This window comes from Siniperca chuatsi, linkage group LG23, assembly GCF_020085105.1.
Source record: "Siniperca chuatsi isolate FFG_IHB_CAS linkage group LG23, ASM2008510v1, whole genome shotgun sequence".
Classification (NCBI taxonomy): domain Eukaryota; kingdom Metazoa; phylum Chordata; class Actinopteri; order Centrarchiformes; family Sinipercidae; genus Siniperca; species Siniperca chuatsi.
In genome coordinates this window covers 15,963,646-15,978,547 of record NC_058064.1, presented here as the reverse complement: position 1 = coordinate 15,978,547, position 14,902 = coordinate 15,963,646, and the positions used below count along the sequence as shown (strand labels likewise).

The window sequence follows — 14,902 nt, the reverse complement described above, 5'->3', positions numbered from 1 at the left end:
ATGTTTTGTCTGACATCAGGCTCGAGCCCCCTAGAGCTCACCTAGTCACTTTTTGAATTCTTTCCATATTGCCTTTATTCAGACTTATTTTTTACATCCAGGCTGCATAACCAAATTTGGTCCTCCACAATGCCCCAGGGCTCAATGTTGCAAAGCAGTCTAAGCCTATTTCAATGTGATGTTTTCTTCAGCAAATTCAGTATTTTCTTATTTGCTTTGAATAGAGAGGTTTAATACAAGACATATTAATGAGCTGCCTTTATTTTAAATATAGAAATCTATGTTAATAAGCATTAATATCACAAATAATAAATGTCGAATAGGATTATTTTTGTACCATGTGGTGAGTTTTCTGCCAGGTCTGTACACATTCTAATTTCTTTCTATGGGATGTGCTGCCATCTTGTGGTCATCTTTGGTACAGCAAAATACAAATCATCATACAATGTATTCTCAGTCCCAATTGTTTTCCCAATTGTTTTCCCAATTCTGTCTGGTATTTAATGAAATTGTCTCTCTGCCAAAAAAAAAAAAGAAGGATCACTTGGATTTTAACTATGATTTGAACTGGTAAACGTAGCAGCAAAGACAGAGAACTCTTAGTTTAACACCTAGAGACACAAGATGAAAAGACGACACAGGGTATATAGACTTTATTTTTCAAAGCATGTTTACAGTATTGAAAAAGTCATTTTTTAAATGTTTTACCCTAGGCAACTATTCACTTTAATGCGACTTTTAGAAAACAAAAAAATAAAAAGAACTCCCGCTATGTACATTCATTCACATTTGAGAACAAGCAAAGATATTATCAAATTTGTTTACTGTACATATAAACATATGCTAAAGTGGCCAGAGAGATTTAACGACAGACTTTATACAATGTTAAATACAAACGCACACCTGTAAAATGTAGAGGTTCATATTATTAGTACTAAGATGACATATGTATGATGTACAGTGAAAATGTATTCATTTTCACATGGATGGGGAAATAAAGCCTGTAGCAAATATTTCAGCAGTAAAATTTGTAACATTTTGAAATTTCTGATTATGTGGCAGTCGAATTCGACAAACTGCATGATTTTCTGCATGTTATGTGTAAGCGTGGTCTGACAGTGTACTAACCGGACACCCAACAGAAAACAATCTTACACAGACTCTTAACATGTTCCCCCAACACAATTCAACCGGTAACTTAATCAGAACCATTCAGCATCAAATATACTTTTGTGGAAGATTTTCACATATAAGCCAACGTACATACATTTCAAACATTAGGCCTGACTCAAACTACTTCTTAATTCACCAGCATGAAAGACACGCAACACTGAATTAAAGACAGAAGTGAAGTAACAGGCCTCACCTTCAAACTTCAAAACTACTCCTTAGCTACCTACTACTGTGCGGGAGTGTTAACATGGAGTGGACAATCCAGTCTTGTCTCTGGTCTCTTCATGGAGCTTTGCAAACTTGTTACAGCAGAGACCATGTGGGCAAACATGTCATTTGCAAACTGTTTTGGAGTAAACAATAAAACTAGTTTCACCACATTTTACATGTGACGTTCATGTTTAAATTGCTCAGGAGGCTGAAAATCAAGTGCTCTTCTGAAACTATAAATTGTGTCATTCTTTTCTCAATATGCTGTATTTGCCCAAGAGTCATCTGTTGCTGCATCAGCAAACATCCCCACACTCAAAGACCTCAGCTTCAACATTTCCATTTAAATAAGTATAAAAAGTCTATATAACTGTTATTCTAATTCTCTTTGTGCTACATGGAAAATGATACTGTGTGCATTATGTACAAGCAAAAAACAATTGTCAGCACTTTGGTGAAGACTTGTTAAAAGTAACGAAGAGATGAACTTGCTTTAGTTTTTAAACATTAACATGAAGGTCAAAGGATGAATATCAAGACATTACTGACAGCAGATGGTGCTCTTGCTCCTCAGGTCCCACTAACAGCTGACTTTCATTACATTATTATTATTTTTTTTAAACTAAACAAAGATGTGTCTTACTTAGCCAAGTTGGGACAACCAACTCCACTTTCGACAAAATTCCACTTTTCTACAGACCTTCATTTCAACATTGGGCGCTAAAAATGATGAATGCCAACAGTGGCTCAGCAATCCGACAGTCCGCAAGGCACACACAATTACACTTATCTTAATAACACACATGTGAATGAAAACTGGTCTATAAGTATATAAAATGGCCAGTCATTAGTTCATTGGGTATGAACAGCAGTGTTTTGTAATATTAAAGATGATTCCAAAACTTTCCCTGACATGGAGCAGACAATGTAAAGTCGATGTCACAGTGAATTAAGCCCCCAACACTGCTGACTTACCATGTGAACTACAACCAAATTTCCTGTCTACCATTATGAACATGGAATGTTCAAATTACAGTGAGTTGCAAGCTTCTCCCCAGTTAATATGTAGACAAAAACCAAGTGTCAAAACAAACATGAAATGTACATTACAGTGAAAATCTCCCTCAAGTCAAAAAACTGCTAAGTACAGTATAACTATTTAACTCAAGGGAGAGGTTAGATGTAAACACAAAATGCTCTCCTACAGCTCGATGTTTCTACCTTCAGTCTAGAAAGCCAAAACACACAAGCCGTCACCAAACTACACGGCAACAATGACTACATGACTATTCCAGCGCACCACCCATGCTGGAGAAAGTATGGGTGAAAACAAGAGTCACAAGGCAGGCCACAGATTTTTTTTTGCAAGGGATTAAGGGACAGCACTGGCCTTTCCTTGTTTGCATTTCTTTTTTGTTTTCTTTTTTTTTTTCATCTTGGTTCCTCGGCAAACAAAGCAGGCTTTGTATTGCTTCCATGTGGTTATAAATTTGGTTGTTAGCTGGGCTGGCTCTCGAAGGTTTTTCCCCATGAATGTACATATGAGGAAGGTATCTCCTGGCAATCAGATTAGTGTTTGGGCCACCTGTCAGTCATGTAGGTGGTTACTATGTATCGGTTGTGAAGGAGGTGACATTCCACCTACGTCGTATTTATAGTGATTTGAGCTATAAGAAAAGCTGCTTACAAATACAATACACTGATATCATGTTAATATCCTAATTGATATTAGAATAACTGAAATGACCACAATAAATTTAGCTATGTGGGCTTCACATTATAACAGGTCTTAGGTCTCTACGTCACACCCACCCACAGTACAAATGCTTTGGGTTACCTCCTGGTTAAAGGTGTGACAGCAGATGATAGATAAGATTGTGGTCCATTAAATCTATAGAGATAAAGGACATGTAGGGGGACCTGTAGGCACTGAACAGGACACTCTCAGTTTGGCTCTTCCCTACATACACCCCAAGAGGGCGCTCTACAGTCATCATGTGAGGCGCAGAGGAGGTTGGAAGGGAGGAAGAGCAGGAGGAAGAGAAGATGAGGGGGTGGGGTCTTTTATTTGGGTAAGTTCAGCACAGACACCTCCGGTTTCATTTTGAAGTACTGGTTGAAGCGCAGAACTGCATATCTGAGAGTAGAGACACACAGAGAGAAGAGCAGAGTCAGTGATAAGATAAAAATGTACATGACATGTTAGCTAGATTGATACCAGTGCAAAAATATCAGACTTAAACACACTGTGCACTGAGATGACAAATAAAATCAATCTGGATGCTTCACATTTTGTTCTTAAACATATGATTACATAACTGAAATCTGCTGGGCAGAGCAAAATAACATAGCTCATGATAAAGTGAGTCATTTCAAGATGGACATACCCTAAGAAATCAAAGTCGATGGTGGAGAACTTGGCCTGAATCAGAGCCCAGAGACCCCAGAAGAAATGAGATGCCTAGACACAGAGGAGAAAGAGAACAACACAGAGAAACAAAGGATTAGCATGTACTCACTGTCTAAAAGTAAATGTAATTTCTAATTATCTAATACAGCTCACTCAAGCATGTATAAAGCCAGCAGAAGCCTGAAATAGCTGACACAGAAACACAATTGCCTCACTTGCCCAGCCTCCACACTGCCCCCATTTCCTCTTGACAGTAAACAAGACAAAGTGGCTCAGGGGAGAGCGCTGAGCCTCACAGGGGTTACCAGTTGTCATTAAGAGGGCTTTGCATATGGTGGCAAGCACATCACAAATATCTTTCTCTCATATTCAGAGCAGGTAGCGCAGGTTTATAGTCCACATCGCTCCGTACTCTGTTTAACCCACATCACACTATAATCCATGTTTGCTGACCCAAACACCTGGCAGCAGGCCTGGAAAATCCACTCAGAACCCCAGGACGCTTACTGTGCTCTACAAGTGAGAAAAGTAAATTCTTTAGTTTTGACTGATATTGGGAAAGCGCATGGTACAGCAGTTGTAGAGAAGGAATGACTAAGACAGTCATGGGCACATACTTGTCCTTGACCATATAGTGTATGTCAAGGCTAATATATAACTTAATTATTAACAATATCTTCCTTTCTCAAAATCATACGTGGCAACTGATAACAAGATCAGCAAAAATAACCAGGAGAACCCTTTAACCCATTATCATGCAGCCATATCAGAACACGTCACCATCTTGGTCTTGAAAACTCGAGACTTGACCATAAAGACTAGTCTGGTGCAGATATGCTCTACTATAATCTAATGTGGTTCATAGTGCATGTGCAATACAAATGCTTACCAGGGCAAATCGGTTGACTTGGACATAAAGAATCTCCACCTCGCTGTCAGTCACTTCACTGCTCTGGTCTTTGTGCTCCTTATAGGCCTCCAGGTAGGAGCGGATCCACTGCAGCTGAAAGGACCGATCGGGGTAGTGACTATAATCCACCTCATTCAGGCCTACAACACATAAAACACACAAGTGAAACACTCATTTTATACACACATCTTTTTATACATACCAAGTAGTACAAGTTATACTTACCAGCAAACTCATTGAAATGGTTCCCAATGTCGTAGGCTTGGTAATTGTACCCAGCATACTCGTAGTCAATGAACTTTACATTGCCTGGAAAGAGAAGCAACATTGTTTAGACAGAGATACAGGTAGCAGACATAAAATGATTATGCTGTGTTTTCCCTTTGGCTACTCAGAATGTCAAGGCTTTGCATTTCATACTGTAACTTTCTTCCTGTCTGACTGGACTGGCTGGCTAGTTAGCCGATAGTGGGGCAGGGAGTAAGAGCTTGCATTTTGAGTATATTAGACTGTAGAGGGAAACTTTAGCACAGAAAATGAAATAAAGGGAATTAATAGACACATTTAGCCATAGGAAATATGTTTCTGAAAATAACTGCTAACAAACACTTCCTACACATGCACTATAATGCTGTTTAGGACAAATACAATCATGCTGTTAAGATTTCAATATATATACAGAAATAAGCTATTGTTGAGTAAATGTGGGAAATTTTAGGGCTTTTATGTTGTCTTTGCCATTTTGCACATCTTCATGGAGGTTGAGCTGTCAATCTCCAATGATAATGATACAGATTAGATGTACCAGTAACTGAGTAATCAGCCTTTTTCTACTAGACCACAGAATAGGCAGCCGGGATTCATTAGCAGAGATGAAAACGTGCAAAATCCTGACGCAACACATGGAACACATACAAAAATCTAGGGGGGAAAAAATGAGTGCATCTGGCTTTTCAGAGAATGTTTGTTTTGGATACATGCACAGAATAAAAAAGGAAAAATGGCCATGTCAAAGTTATGTTTTGAAAAGATGGGGGGCAAAGGGAAGAGGAAGTAGAGGGACAAAGGGAGGAACATAGTAAAATACTAAGAGACACTAAAGTGGTCAGTATAAAAGCACAGTGAGCTGCCAAAGCAAATGTACAACAACACACTGTTTGATTCATGCTCTCTCAGAAAACTTTGTCATCGCTGCTGAGAGCCAACTGGAGTTACAGCTCTTACGACACACACATGCAAATTTAAAACGTTTTTAGGGGGTCTCATATCTTGAAGTCAACCCACAGTCAGAGTTCTAGCTAAAGGTTTGAATGCTTAAGTTTGCAAAATACATTCTCTGCATCTACATCTAAAGTAGTGTCTTTTTTACTGCACATGAAATATGGGTGAAAATGGCTGAAGATTACAGCTGATCGTTTGCGTGTGATTTTAAATTTGATGTTAGAGCATGGAGAGGAAGGGTTAAAGAATGTGTTGCTGTCTGACTGCATTTGTCGGCCACTGAAAATATGAGATGTCTGCGTTAACAATGAACAAAGAGGGAAACATTCAGTGATGAAGTGGTTGATCTCAAAATACAAACCCTTACTTACAAGCCTGGTTGTTACAGAGACAAAAAAAATAATTTTGAATAAACACATTTAATTAAATGTCTCTACTCATAAAATCTTTTAGGGTTTTTTTGGCCTTGGCTAATTTCTTTGCCTTGACTAATTTCTTTGCCTTAACATGGAACATTAGTTTTTGAGGTGGTGCTGGACTACAGAGAAAGACACTTTGAGGTGGGTTACCAGCCGGCGTGTAGGTCCTAGCGGGACACAACTGAACACCTCCAGGCAGTGGCTATAGCCCCCCTGTGCAGCAGATGAAAAGGTTGGGGCAAACACATCTTTCACACATGCTCACTCTCACACTGACATATTTTGTCTTTTATCCATTCTTGCTCCCAAGCAGAGTCGAAACATCAGGCCCTGCTGCCAAACTCCCATTCCTTTTCTTTTCCCCCTCACACATGCAACCTCACTTCCCCTTCTCACAACACTCCCCTCCAATGCTCCCTTCCCATTGGTCCGCTGTGAACCCAATTGCGTGACACCTTTGCTGCGTCTGCAAATGACAGAATCTCTGAGAGGCTTCCTGTTGGCTGCTGAGCTGCAGATTTTGTGGCCGTTGGGACAGAATAAAATGTGTGCAGATTTTTTTTTTCTTTGCAAACATCTGAGTAAAGTGAGAGGGGCGGGGAAACAGCCTGTGTTGGAGGCTGAGAGACAAAGTAAAGAGAGACAAAAAGAGAGAAGAAAAGTAATACAGCACTAGTTGAGAGTATTTTTTTTTTAAACTTGTAACAATTTCTTTGGAAAACTGACAAAACATTTTGAGCTTCTACCACTTCTGTTCATGGTTTTATCAATACAGGAAGTGGTAGCTTTGCTGTCGCATTTGGCAGACAAGTGGTTTCAATTCAGCAACTACAGCTGAGTGACAGGAAACAGCGAGGTAGCTGTTTGGTTTCTTTTCATGCCAATCTGTGTTTCAATTCAACAAAAGGCTGTAAGTGCAGGGTAAGTTAGGGACTGAGTTTACTCCAACAATGGTTTAGACAGCTTGAGTGAGTCAGGTCAAAAATGTGATAATTATGGCTTGGAGCTGAAGTCCCTGGACTCTATTGTGGTGTCCATTCCATTGTAGTTGTCATGTGTAGGTGTGGTCTAGTTGTGTTTGCATTTTTAAAACATATGTGTTTACACTAGAGGTACTGGGATAAGAGAACATTCTTTCTTTTCTGGCTTTTAATCAGTAATACTTCAGAAGTACTGATAGCCTCAGTCTTACTTATTGAAGCCTGAAACATGATTCTGCAAGACTGCAAATGTGCATGGATGTTGTGCAGAGACTTTTACAAGAGATCAATGCTATACATTAACTTAATACTAGCGTGTGCACTCTGGGCAATGTTGCATTTGTCACAACTGAATGTACAAGAATTTAAGGGAGTTCCATGCTGGGCGTTGGCACAATCCCAGTGGTACTGGCTAACTTTCCTTGATGAACCAATCAGCACTTGTTTGATATGCAGCATCACAAATTCAAATGAGATGAGCCTTCTCCTCTGCGAGTTACCCAGAAACTCTTTTTCTGCATGCTTAGGCAAAGGTATTTCCCCGCATTTTCTGCAGAAGCATGTTTCAGTTTTAAAAGGATAACGTTGATGATATTCTATAATATTGTTAATGTCTACAAAATCCCATGAAATGACCAAAACCAACAATGCGTTAGTCTGTCTCTCGAATTTCCACCTTCCCCAGCCTGTCTGTGGTTATCAGCCCTAAGTCCATTCATTCCTTCTGAAAACAAATCTCTATATAAAATAAATTAATTAATTAAAAAAAAAAAAGAGGGGGGGGGGAAATCACAAACAATGACACCCCCCCCCCTTTTTTTAAAGGCTCAGTTATTTCCTAAAAAATCTGGGCACTGTAGTTTTTAGCAAATGTTACTCAAACAGGAGTAAACAGTGAATTTATTGAGGAATATTTCCAGCTGCCGATTAATACATGTTTGGTGCACTAATGAGTATTTATAGTAGTAGGACAATGTATATGGTGTTGTGGCTCACCTGTTGTGTTTTTACTAGTTTATGGACAACAATGGAGCTCTATGGCACGGAGGAATAAGCTATATACAGGGTTTCGGCTAAACAGGCAATACTTGTTAGTCGGATCAATTCATTGGTGGTTTTAATCTTTTCATGGGGTTTGTTGACAATAAGAAAAACAAAGAATATCACCAGACATATCCTTTCACGAATAGGGTCTGACCAGTGATCTATATTGATGCTATGAAATGGAAATTGCGGTATAAGGAGCAGCGACGGAAAGTAGCTTTACATTTTAGGCATTTGGCTGGTGCTCAGAGTGACTTAGAGCAAGTGCAAACTATAAAAACATTTGTGTAATAACCAGCATCGTAAGTAGCCTAGCTACTGTCAGGGACAACTGGTGGGCAAGTAGCATTGGAAGGTAATAGGTAGGTACGTGGCTCCTACTGCTGCCATGAACTCATCCCGATTAGCCTGAGCAGTGGGCAGACTACACGAGGGCCCTCAGAGCCGACTGTGCGTGAGGTTTGTCTCTCTCCATTGCCTCCCCAGGGCAGGGCGGCGCAGGGCAGCCACAGCCTCGGCTGTCATTCCTAGGGGAGAAAGGCTAGACACAAGGAGCTGTGAGAAGGGCCCCGCCCCTCGTCGCAAATCGACGAGGGGGCTGACAGCTCTTAAACACCCCCACCCCACCTCCCACATACATAAAAACCCCTGTACTTTGCCCGCCCCCCCGCTTATTCTTTCTCACCAGTTTACCCCGCCAATCCTCTGCTACAAAGACAATGAATAGAACAGTTTCACTGACTGGTACAGTCTCATTGACCAGTACAATTAAAGTCGCTCAGTGCAAAAGTATGCTAGTAAGTTTGCCTGAGGACAGGTTGCTTGACATTTATATCATAAAAAAACAGCAACATTGCTAAAGCACCATGACATGTGCTGTCAACAAAACTGAGACTTGGTATGCGGTATGATGTAATGGCATTGTTCGTTCAGGCTGATAACAGTGGTTTACGGCTTTCATCACAGAATTAGAACGACAGATAAGACTAAATTTTTGTGAAAAGAATGAAATCCAAATTAGAAACGGCTTGACACTGCACTTCTGAACAAGGCCAACAGTCCATTTTACATGGGCCTCCTAGGATTTAATCTGATAGATAGAATCTGCGACAGATGAGTTGCCTTATTACGTAACTGCCCAATTTATTCACCCTCCAATCTCTATCAATCAACACACCACTTTAATTTGTGTTGCGTGTGCCCTATTTCAAATGAGGATTCCATCTAGAGCAAAACAGAGCATCCAAATAACAGGATTGTCTTTTCTGACCGTTCTAATTCTACACCTGCAGCCCAATGCAAACACTGACAATGAGTGAAGCATGTGACTAGCGTTGAGGAAGTGCAGTTAATGCAATCCTACCTGAGCGCAGGGGCCAATGCAGTTCACACTACAACACAATTCAGTCACACAGTAATGTCTATGACTACACTTGTGCAGTTTATACTCACCTGCCTCCTGGTTATAAATGATGTTTTTGCAGAGCAGGTCGTTGTGGCAGAGAACTACGGGGGAGCCCAGCACAGACAAGCTCTGCTGGAGCCACACCAGCTCTTCTCGGAGGCACTGTAAGCTGGGCACCTCCGTACTCAACCTGGAGGGGGCAGAGAGTCAAGGAGGGTGAATACTATACACTGAAAGGGGTAGGAGCATTAAGAGTATTAATAGAAGAACAGAAGGCAGTTAAGTCTTGAAGGGAACCTGAAAGTAGACTTAGAAATAGAGGTGAAAAAAGAACAAAAAATAAGAAGCACGAAAAGAGAAGTGATTAATTCAATTGTGCAATCACAACGATAACGAATCCACAACAAAGAAACCACATGATCTGGGTACAGAGCCTCTTATTTATGCAAAATTCAGTCCCTTTAACTGCAAATAAACATACAACACACTTCTCAACGATGCCTCACATGACACCAGCTGTCTCACAAAAACCTAAATGGGAACATTTCAGAAAACAATGATAAGCTCAATTAAAAAGGGTCAACTGAAACCTCCCAATTTACCACTAGAATAAAAGATTTTGTGACTTTACGTAAAGCAACTACAACAAACTTATATTTTGTGTTGATTTTGGTGGCCCCTGTGGACATTTGTTTTGGAAGAGAAAGAAAGACAACTTATTTTTAATACTTTTTTTCTTTTTTCAAACACAGCTGTTTGCAGGACCTTATGTAACCTACATATTTAGATGCCGTATAAGAAATCAAGTAATACAATTTACAATACTGATACAAACCTTTAGGACAATAAGAGTCACTGTGCTAGTGTAATATTAATGACACAAAGCAGCAACAAGTATAAACCAACAATCTGTGACTGGCCTTGTTAATGATAGTTTTTTTGTTTGTTTTGGATAAATTTACTTTAAATATATTTTTAGGGTGCTGCTCTTTTGTTTCATGATGTTTAGAGAGATGTTATCCGTTGGGAATGCCATATCTGTGAAGTGAAGTCATACCTGCTGAGATTATGAAAGGAATTCCATGTACTTCCTCAGGCATGTGAGAAATGTACAACTGATAATGAATACTTGTGTGTTGTGCCATTACACATGGGGTTGTTTGGATAATTTGTGACTCACTGATAAGAGAGGTGGGGGGTGGTGGTGTCATAGTTCCACGTGGAGATAACGGAGAACAGAAATATACAAGAAGCAAAGCCATATAGTTTTTTTTTACTATTCAGCCTTCATAAAAAGGTCTTAAAACATCTAAAAATGAAGTATTTATGATACAAGTTCCTAAAATCTATTTATTACAGGGCTTACTTTTTCTTTGTACTTCATGTCCACTTAAATGCAGAAGAGGATTAATAATAAACTTTGACAATATATTAATCTCACACTGTCCTTCAAGTTACTTTATACTCCCAATTTATATTTTCAAATCAGTGTACTGATTTTGAAAGGCTGGTTCTTGCTTAGTTTTTTAGCTTGATTTTTAATTTGGCTTTTTAATCAGTGGTGAATTCTAGTCACAGTACTATTATGCAATCTTTACTGGTCTAAATATAGGCTATTTAAAACCTGCAGATAACCTGTAGGTCAGTCATGAACTGTGTGAATTCTTTGAAAACACTTTCAGTCACTCTCAGCCAGAACTGTGAGAATGAAACTGAATTAGGCTTTCAAACGTTCATTAATGTATCGAAACATTTAAAGGGCAAAAGTCTGACAGTTTATCAGCCACATCTAAGGGTCTGGCAGTTTTCAATAATCATAATCTTCTATATGGTCTCACCTAGCGTTCTGCTCAGGGTCCTTTAAGTACTTGGGGATGAGAGCAAAGTACTTGCCCATCTTCAGCCACAGGTCAGACTGGGGCACCCAGCCATTGTGGGCATGGATGGCATGGTACTTGGCCAGCTGCCTGGCAATGAGCCTGCAAGGTAGAAGAGACAGAAAATTGGAGGATTTCCAGTCCAGCAATTTAGTTGTTAAATTATTTATATGTTTTCATAAATGGAAAGATATATACATTATTCTTGTCAAAAAGTAAATAAAATCCTATAAAATAAAATATGAGACAAGATTCAGGTTACAGAAACAAATCTGTTATTAGGATACACTTAGACCTAATAATGTTTTAATGTAACTTATTTTGTTTGATTCATTGTATTATAAAATCTGAGCAAATTTCTATATTTTAAGATAGTTCACTACAGTTCATCTACCACATGTCCTCTGTATATCAAATACATTTGAGCATTTATAGTCTTTACAGACTTTTTACATGGTCAAGCTCAACTTTAGCTTTAGTTTTCAAACCAGATACAAGAATTACCTGACCAGGTAAATTACTATTTTGGTGAAACTATAAGAGAGCTTAATGTTTTATACTTCTAGATGAAATCAGTGGACTTTATCATTTCCACTTGGTTGCAGTTTAAGAAACATTCTCCTTAGATGGGAATACATTTTGGCGAAACCTTTAAAGCAATGGGTATGACTGATTTTTAATGAATTTTGACAGTTGATACTGCTCCACCATTGGGAGAATCATTCCATACTGTGTATATGAGGGTTGGATGGAGGGAAGAAAGGGAAAAAGAAAAGGAACTGGCCCTTCAAGTTTGGTAACCTAACATATGCAAATAAACGCAGTTCAAAGCATTTAAATGGCTAATATATGAGGGAATTTGAGTGCCTGCTGGCCTCAGGATCGTAGGCGTTGGCAGGTGACAAACTCTTAAGTCAGATGACTTTGTGAACACACAAAGCATTTTTTTTTTTTTTACCTGTAAACGGGCTGGCTGCGAATGTGCTCAGGCTCCAGGGCAGTTCCTTGCAGAAATTCATAACACAGGCCATTGTTGAAGGTACAGTATAGGCGTGGGGCACAGCGGTGTGCATGTAGTACCCTGAAACTTTTCACCTCATTTTCCCGGTCAACCAACAGTTCTGTTTTGTTGCCATAAATACGGACCAGAACCACATTCTGCATGACTGCACCCACATAGCAGCCCAGCAGCTTATTGGTTATTCCATCTGTGAAAAACTGCAGAGACAAATAGAGGAAAGTGTGGAGAACAGGTGAATCAGAGAAAAATCATAATTTTTGCCTTTGCTTCAACAATCTAGCTTGATGCCTACAAGTAAGATGACGATGGGACATCCTCCACATTATACTATTTAAGTACTGTGCCTGAAAACCTACATTGAGTATTACATAAGTTCTGAGAGGAGTCAGGATCTGGCAAACTACACGAAAGAGAAGAGGAATGAATGTAGCCATGAAAAATTAGGGATTGCCCGGGTTGATTTAAGCTGAACTGTGTCTGCTGTGAAGTTAGGAACATTTCTGGAGAGAGCTGGGGGGTGCCAACATACCAGCCCTAACTGCTCACTCTATACGGGATTGACTGAGAAAAACAGGAATGTCAAGAATTTTATTTTGCATGAGGAAGCAATGACAGGCATTTGCTGAGTTCCCACTTTGCTCTCATTGATGAATATAGGCAAGGGTGGCAGAGCATGTGATCAGCTCCCATCCTCCCTGTGTTTACCAAGTGGAGCCACACCCCCAGTCTGTTTCTGCAAGGGAAAATGATTCTCTTTCAGCCCAGACTTTAATGTTGAGCACGTTTCATCATGCTTCTCTGGGATAATCTAATGTATAGGGGATAATGTTGCCTTTTAAAACTAGTCTTGTTTGACTTCGGCAGATAGGACACTTGTAATTGATTAGATTAAATCACATATGCAAAAATTAAATGCAAATAGTCTATAATCATGTTCTATTTATCATCTGTGTTTCTTCCAGAAGTTGTGTCTTATCCCCCCTCCCGAATTCCAGACACTCAGTCAATGGGGCGCAGTATGACGACAATTTTGGGCTAAACTGACAAATACACGTCTCCTCGATCTGTATAACAACCTCCAAGCAAAATTTCCGCTTTGATCTTAATTACCTCTCAAACAGTTCGGGTCCTACATAACATTTACAATTATTATAGGCTATATAACGTTAGTATTTAACTTTGGTATTACGTCGATGAAGTAACACAGATTAACAGGATCAGATGGATTTGCAGGGCTGCGCCAAAAGCGACGAGAAACTCCCACCGTTTGATCATGACTCGAGATGACGCAGATGCTATTTGCAAAGGCAAAACATTAACCCTAAGGGGGGAAAATTACCGCAGTATCTTCGTAGCTGTAACGTTAATATAGCAAGGAAATTATCTACCACGGTGACATTAACATACTTCTTGGCATTCCAGCTGCAAGTGGCGTCATTGTAATTGCTGGTTTCGTGTGTCATTTGCTCCTTGAATAAATTAGCTAACGTTAGGCTAGTATTATGGGAGCTAGCTAACATCAGTTGTCGCGATTTTAAATATTTTAAAACTACAAAGAAATGAATATACACGCTGTGGGGGAATGTTGGGATATGTCATACCAAGCAGACCAACAGTTAAATGTTTAAAATGAAATAAACGGCACCTTCACTTTGACCTCTGATGGTTTCCAGCTCGGTCTCAGCTCCTTGATAAGATTCAGTGCACCGGATCTGTAGTCGCTCTCGTCAACTGTCACATCTATTTTGGGCACAGCTGGAGCCTCGTCGGGTACGTGAATGTAGTTGGCCATGGCAAAATCTTTATTTCTTGGAATATCTTTAACTCTGACGATTAGTATTCTGTACGCTACGGCAGAGTGCGCAATCTATGAAAATGTGTGAGCAGTTGCGGGTATGTAAGCCTGGAGAAGTCGGTGTGCGGCAACGCCTCTCAAAAAATCCCACCCACCCGAAAAAAAAAGTTCTCCCGATGCATGCTGGTAGTCGAATGACTCTCTAGAAGCGCATGTTCGAAACATCAGCGTGTACCGTCGGCGGAGCTTAATCATTAACAATATCTTTATGCGTGAAGAAATGTTTTAAAATCATGTTAATGTAATGCTTGACATCAAAGGCAAACAAAATACGTAAAGTCATAAGACACATACGAGACAAAATCAAAGATATGACTCAAACTTCTCACTGGTAAATCAAGTCGGTGGTCCTCGGTGACTACATACAAGCGTACACT

At 39.7% G+C, this 14,902-nt stretch overlaps 1 protein-coding gene across 2 annotated transcripts; it reads right to left on the bottom strand.

Moving 5' to 3' along the window:
* Nucleotides 1-638: 638 nt before the first annotated feature.
* On the bottom strand, nt 639-14,611 carry etnk1 (ethanolamine kinase 1). Of its 2 annotated transcripts, XR_006376777.1 has the most exons (9): nt 14,316-14,611; nt 12,608-12,867; nt 11,611-11,751; nt 9,820-9,962; nt 4,929-5,012; nt 4,683-4,843; nt 4,247-4,306; nt 3,771-3,844; nt 3,451-3,520 (listed from the first exon to the last, which is right to left on the bottom strand). XR_006376777.1 is itself a non-coding variant. In XM_044185551.1 (8 exons), exons 1-8 carry the CDS (start codon nt 14,460-14,462, stop codon nt 3,448-3,450), a joined length of 1,083 nt encoding a protein of 360 aa, XP_044041486.1. In that variant the 5' UTR covers nt 14,463-14,609; the 3' UTR covers nt 639-3,447. The 2 variants fall into 2 exon arrangements, 1 of the variants encoding a protein (XP_044041486.1); XM_044185551.1 differs by lacking the exon at nt 4,247-4,306 and having other exon boundaries at nt 639-3,520; nt 14,316-14,609.
* Between the last annotated feature and the right edge of the window lie 291 nt (nt 14,612-14,902).

Excerpts from the sequence above, each read along its gene's own strand:
- etnk1 (XM_044185551.1), bottom strand. The coding sequence starts at position 14,462 with ATGGCCAACTACATTCACGTACCCGACGAGGCTCCAGCTGTGCCCAAA. Across the intron at positions 9,963-11,610 it reads GACCCTGAGCAGAACGCTAG|GTTGAGTACGGAGGTGCCCA; the intron begins GTGAGACCATAT and ends TGCCCCCTCCAG. Across the intron at positions 4,844-4,928 it reads CCATTTCAATGAGTTTGCTG|GCCTGAATGAGGTGGATTAT; the intron begins GTAAGTATAACT and ends TATGTGTTGTAG.